This window comes from Filicampus tigris, chromosome 15, assembly GCF_054856515.1.
Source record: "Filicampus tigris isolate MCC_2025a chromosome 15, RoL_Ftig_1.0, whole genome shotgun sequence".
Lineage (NCBI taxonomy): Eukaryota > Metazoa > Chordata > Actinopteri > Syngnathiformes > Syngnathidae > Filicampus > Filicampus tigris.
Window position 1 is genome coordinate 5275863 of NC_141231.1, and position 7048 is coordinate 5282910.

General features: G+C 38.8%; 1 protein-coding gene across 4 annotated transcripts in view; it reads right to left on the reverse strand.

The window, feature by feature from the left end:
• The window catches only part of LOC147135231 (uncharacterized), a 49864-nt gene extending 43050 nt beyond the window's left edge, over positions 1–6814 (reverse strand). Inside the window, exon 1 of one of the 4 annotated variants that reach the window (XM_086053846.1) lies at positions 6705–6814. Coding sequence is in view for 1 of the 4 variants with exons in the window: in XM_086053844.1 (XP_085909970.1) it covers positions 3689–3697 (9 nt within the window). In the remaining 3 variants the exon portion in view is untranslated. Of the gene's footprint in view, positions 1–3688; positions 3815–6704 lie in introns of those variants that run through there. The other 3 variants (XM_086053845.1, XM_086053847.1, XM_086053844.1) reach the window with 3 other exon arrangements.
• Positions 6815–7048: the final 234 nt, after the last annotated feature.

Consider the following 7048-nt stretch of genomic DNA (forward strand, 5'->3'; position numbering starts at 1 on the left):
AAGCCAGTAACAAGTAGCAAACTGATCTGCATTGAATTCTCTCTTCTGTGACTCCCTTTAAGCTTCATTTTCACCTCCCAAATCCATTTGCAAGTATAAACTTTTAACCTCTGCCCCATACAGAAATCCCAGATGATTCATGAGTATTATTGGTAGTAAAAGTCACATCACATCCGTTCAGATCATTTGCCAGAGATGTATAAATCATAAATTGTGAAAATACATGACCTTCCAAGAGTTGTTTCTTCAAATTCCGCACCCGCTTTGTATTTAGAATACATTTGTAACACAGCCACGGACCTTGAGAAAGTTATGCTTTTGACGGGAGGATCTACTACGCTTGCCAGGCCAGAATGAGTGACAACGGCTGTTAACATTGTGTTTATTTATTATTAATATTCAGAGCTGGGCATCGCCTATTTGCCGTCTGCATATTTAATTGACCCACGTGGTCCCAGTCGGTCCGAGTAAGCCCAACTACCAACGGACTTTAACTGTGTTGTGTACCACAGACGCAATGACATGTGCCCCATATTTTATTTTGCCAATCACCACGCTGTGCATGTGTGTGTCTCTGTTGTTTTTGTTTGATATTTTATTTGATATTTTTGCTTGCGCGGTGCCTGCGTGTGACGTGAAGATTACGTTTTCGACTCCGATTGGCTGTCGCCGATGAGGGATGGACCGGCACCACGTGGTTGATTAAATATGCAGGCCAGCCCGCGCTGGCGGTTAGGCGATGCCCAGCTCTGTTAATATTATCATGATTCTTTTTTTTTTTTTTTTTTTTTTGCTTTCTGCAACTTATGCCACACGTTTTCAAAAACGTTTGGGCTGATTTGGTTATAACTTATATAGCTTATTCAGCTAATTCGATGTTTTACTATACTACTGTATTATGATACGATACAATATGATACTGTATTACATGTATGCCCCATTTTCATGTTGACATCAATAACGTTTTTGTTTACAGGCTCCAAATTATAGTTGACAGCCAAGTCAAACCAAACACAATGTTGCGTAAATCGAAAAGGTGACAACAAACCCCAAACTAGATTGGCATTAACATTATTGTTGATCAACAAGTATTGCATACAGTAACTTATCTTTACTACCTAGCTAACTAAATATTTAACAAAGATGACGGGGAAAAAAGAAATACAGTAAGTCATGCTGCTACTTCTCACTCATCCAGTTTAGCAGCTTTTTTCATGTTTATGAGGGCAGAAGATCTCTCAAACTAATAATAGAGTATATAATGTAAAACTATGCCAGCATGACTATTTTAACTCACTGCAGGGACGTCCGATGGAAATCAAGTATCCTCACATCAGGTGAATACAACAGCAACATTGATGCACTGATGCAAAAACAAGGCTTCAAAATGTGGCAGTTTGATGCAAATTATTTGTTGGAGTGTTGAGTGAATGAATCATCCACTAGGCATGAGGCTCTTTCCATAAATCACTGTTTCGATAGATCACAGCTATTAAAAGCTACTGGGATGTCAATGTAATAACAGGGTGTAAGCATTAATAAGTGATGGGCTGCACTTACAGTCAAGAGCAGAAGAATGTCAGCAATGACCGCACACGGTGACGATGCTCAATAAGGCAAAATGATGAGAGGCAGAGAGAGTGGGTTTGATAACATCACTGCACATTTTAACTATGGAAAACAACACTGAGTGAGCCCTTGTTTGAAGGTTAACAGAAGCACCCCCCCCCCCCACACACACACAGACACACACAAACACGAGCATCAAATATTGCAAATATTTGGAGGAACAGTATGTGATGTTAGCAATCCAAACTATTTCATGTGTGCTAACTTTCTGCTCACGCCCTCATTCCTAACATACTTAGAACCGACATCCAACTTCCTACTTCCCATGATTCACAGCTGACTGGCAGATTAGGCCATTATGTCAATTTCAGTCAGACTGTGATTTCATTAGTTCTGTTATGCAAACTTCAACGGATCAATATGAAGTAAATAAATCACATAAATGACCTGGAAGGCAGTTAGAGTACAACTGGACTTCATGGTAACAATTCAAATGACAAAAAAAGTCAATTGCAGTCATTTCAATGGGACACATTCTAATTTGATTTTATATATATATATATATATATATATATATATATATATATATATATATATATATATATATATATATATATATATATATATATATATATATTACTGTAAATCCATAAATCATAAATCAGATTACAACAATAATGCAAACAAAACGGTGGCTTTATCTTCACTTCATGTTTTATGAAAAAAATATGTATAAACATGTGGATTGCACTTCTTAAGCCCTGTACTTATTTGGACACTATATGAATTCCACAAATACAGTAAATAAATAAAATGTTTATTTAAAAAAAAAAAATCCAGCAGACCGTCCTAAATGAAGCATTATTTGTTCAAATTGTAAATTTTGCAATTTGAAAACTGCATTCTTCTACATTGTTGTCACTTTGAATTTGATTAATTGTTGAGCCCTATTCACTTCTGTGTTGACTATGAGGGATATAACACACTGTAGATTATAACTAATACAGAGGTATGTTCATCGAACCTAGTTTCAAAAGATTTTGAAAATAGATTCAAAACCTAGTTTCATCAAACCTAGTTTCAAGAGATTTTGAAAATAGATTCATCAGACTAAAAATGGATTTGTGTCATATCATCATTTGTGAATAATGAGCAGCAGAGTGACACTTGGTTACTGGATTGAGACGAGAACATTCTCCTGCTCTACACGAATTCCACAGCATTAATGATTGATAGGCACCAAATGCCACCTCAGGGTGTTCCTCATACCAGAAGACTTGACATTTCCACTATAATAGAAATTGATGCAGCACATAATGTGCAGCTCGATCAGTAAGTGACCAGCTTATCTAGCCTAATATGAGAATAAGAAAGTACAAGGCGAGTCCTTCCCACCTAGAGACCATCCAAAGACCATTGAGGAACTGCACAATTTATACCGTAGCAAATACAAATGCACAATAATTACTAATGTTGCAAACCTCCCATTATATGGTACATATACACCATTTTCCAGCTTTATATGCATTGAAAATTCTAAATACATTGGTTTGGATCACCTTTTTATTTTGCCGTATTTACATGCCGATCAAAATTGAATCGGTGGTCTTTTTCTCACAGCGTAGCAGAAATTTGTGCACTCATGCCAATGTGCCTGAATGGTGCGAAGTTACGATTACAAACACAATGGAACAAGTAGAGGAGAACGACAAAAACAACAATGGCACCTTAAGTCATCCTGATAGATGACAGATTGGCAACACCCTGAATGAAAAATCCGGCAAGAGGCAACGCTTGCACGCCACGAGAGAAAACTGTATGTCATAGTTAAAGCAGACACTAGAAAGTGGTCAGATGGGTGCCATGCAAGACAAGCGCATTGAAAGAATTTCACTCACAGGCATGAACAAACTGTTTTGCATTTTGGGTAATTGTTTTTCTGCTTTACACACTAATTGAACTCTCAGTAAGAAGCAGTGCGGTGCAGTTAGACATCACTAAAAGTAGCTAAAAAAATAGCTACAGAAATAAATAATGGCCTAATGTTGTGTATGGTATTTGTATGTACTGTACACGCCATGTAGTTTCTTAATCAACAGATGAAATGTTTCATCCTTACCTGCAACATGCAGATCTGAACCCTTGTGCATTGATTACAAAGTGTTCTAAAAAACACGGAGAGAGCTCAACTGTGATCCAACACAAGGAGCAACTATTGACAAATTCAGTCTGTGCAGTTTCGGACCCCTTTTTTGGCAATAATGTGACGCGTGTGTGTGAGAAGAGGGAGAGAGAGAGAGAGAGAGAGAGTGAGAGAGAGAGAGAGGACAGGAAGGAGTGACAGTGAGGGTGTGGAACAACAGTAAGAAAGGAAAGAACAACAAATAAGTTAGAATTGAGTCTCTTATTCATTACTGTCTTTGCTTTTCCTTACTGCATAAGACCAAATTTATATGCGACTCTTGCTAATAAGGCTTATTTGGATAGCTTGAATTAAAATACAGTGGTTGCGTGAGGGCCAAGAGTTGTGCTTTCTTGTCGGTCTGGTTGGTTAACTGTCTGTGCTGAAGTCAAGGGAAAGAATGCGGGCCCATTAAACACAATAAAGAGGCAGTGAGAAATACTGTGAGAGAACGAGAGAGAGAGAGAGAGAGAGAGAGAAAGAGAGAGAGAGAGAGAGAGAGAAAGGGTGTGTACGCGTGTGGCTCTATATGTGTGAGAGATGTGAATGAGGGCCAATGCCTGGACATCAGCGGATATTTGATTTTGGCACTTCGGTTTTAAAGATGTTTTTCAAGTCTCATCAATTAAGGGCCTTTTATCTTGCATTAATGGCATACAAGCAGAACTTGGGTAAAAATAACAACAAAGAGGTAAATGGGTATACATTTAATTCTCATATACACTCACACACTGGCCCTGGGCGCAACGCTCGGTACAATATTCAGCATAATGAGACATTTATATCATAAATGTTGTGGGTGTAGTACGTTACTACAGAGACACCATGCAGCATTTGAGCTAGCACTTGTGTTGGATCTCAGTGGCCACCTCCCAACATTTTCACTTCCGTGCACTTGAAGAAAATGTTTACTACTACTATACTTCTACTACAACGCATCACATTTCAACATTAACAGGCTCGCTTTCAGTGAATGCAATGAAGGTAGACTTTGAGATGCTAACAGCTGATACTGAGTTGACTTTCAGCATTCCCAAACTTTGGGAAGACACTTTCACTTGCATGACTGATTAGTGTGTCTGCCACTGCGAGAGGACACCGCTGACAATGTTTCACCTGCAGAATGCCGCTTGGCAGCTTCAGAGCTTTTATAGCAGCACGTCAGCTGTTTTATGATCACTGTCACTGTATTATGATTGTTTTACGGCCTTTTGCAAATTCAATCTGTGGACATACCGTGCGCACAATTCTTTTTTTTTTTCTTTTTGTGACATGTTCTGACAGAACCCTGTCGTGGCATATGTGTCAAAGAAAAAAAAGAAGTGAAATTAAAAATGTCAAAGTTAGCTGCATTCTTGACTTGACTTGTCTGAACAACTAACTGAATTCAGAATGATTGTTTTATGCTTCGCATTGACTGCAATTAATGGCCAAAGTCTCTGGCATAAGAATGTGTGAATGTTGAATACAGGTTGAATACAATAACACATATGATGGTGGTGACACCAGACATCGACACTAAGCTATGATATTTGCATTTGTTTTACAATATGCCATTTAGTCACACTCTCTTCAACTCCAAGTTTGTCTCAAACCAACAAAGAATATTTATGGCAGTTGTCCTAAGCTCAGTACGCATTTGTGGCTTCACGTGAGCTGGATGGGCACATTAGCGACCCTCCACGAAGCAGTGCTAAATATTCTATTGGTGCAGCTTCCTTATCGAAGCACAGTGCAGAGTACAGTCAGACTCGCCCTTTGACTCAACATAGAGTTTAGCTTTGAGAAAACAGAGCATATAATTGTATGTTCAAGCCATTGAACAAATGGAAATGATTCTTGAATTGTCCCATATATGACAGAATGGCCTTAGTAGCCTATAATATGTGACATTACACAGGAAGTAACAATGTGCAGTATTAAGGTAAGGCAGGGGTTGTTTGCCTTCCCTTATCTATCTGATAACTAGATCTGATAACTAGTTTCACAATGATGCTCCAATCATGACCTTCACTTAGAACACAGTCATACTACGATTTAAAGAGTTTGTTGTTCTACTGTTCTAGCTACACTTTGGGTCAGATATTAATACTAGCTTGTTTGCAGAGATGTTCTCCCTAGTCCCATTGGGAGACCAACCTACATAAACGGTCCTTTAACAATTTAACACCACCCATCCATCAAAGCATGAAACTTTCGATAATTTTGAGAACACACATCCAATGACAAGTGCCCCATACAGGTGCTACATAAATCAAAGTTATTATTAATTATTAGTATGATTAATTATTCTTATTTTTATTATCATCATCATTCGTGGTGATAGTATTAGTATAATTATTACCGTGTACGTGTGGAATTGAGAGTGCAGCCCTGGGAGCAACATGAGAGTGAAAAGGCAGTCAGGATTATGCTGCTCTATGCCATTCAGAACATAATAAATTGAAAGTGTCATACAAAAGCGAATTTCTGATGCCATTTTTTAAAACGACTTCATTCTGCAGGTGTGCCTGAGAGCACAGCATGAGGACTTGAAGTGTCCCTACATCTTGTTATACTGTAAACTGTTCAGCCTACAGTTAACAATTATGTAATTCCTTTACGGAAGTCGGGCCCATAAGTAATAATTTATGAAACGACAGTTCACTTTCGCTCTCCTCACCTCACGTTTTACAGCGCCTTGTTTCTTCACTATTTGGATTGCTGCGTCTTCATCTGTACTTTTAATCCGTCATGACGACTTTCAGAGCTGTTGAAAGTTGTTTTCATAGTTTGCACCACACGCTTAAGAAGTTTTGGCTGCTCAGCAGCTGTCTATCCAAACCAGCCAGAACTGTCACGACCGAGTCACGCCAGCAGAAGTCACAGAACGCCACCGAAGCTAACTTCAATTGTCGCAATTGCCAAGTGAAAACTCTTTAAGTGGCAAGTTAAAGAGTCGCTAACTTCTTACCTGTTGCGGTTGCCTCTGCGGTGCTGGTGTGCACACTGACAGGCTGCACTACTTTGGCTGTCAAGAGTTTGACTGGTGGGTGGGTCCCAGGCTACACCTGCAGCATTCCGATAAAGCGTGCGTAAGGAGCGCGCGTCCACGGAGGGAGGTGACGTCAGTGACGCATGCTCAGTGACGGTTGCTCAACCAGGTTCCTGATAAGATCTATCTATCTATCTATCTATCTATCTATCTATCTATCTATCTATCTATCTATCTATCTATCTATCTATCTATCTATCTATCTATCTATCTATCTATCTATCTATCTATCTATCTATCTATCTATCGTGACAAAAGTACTC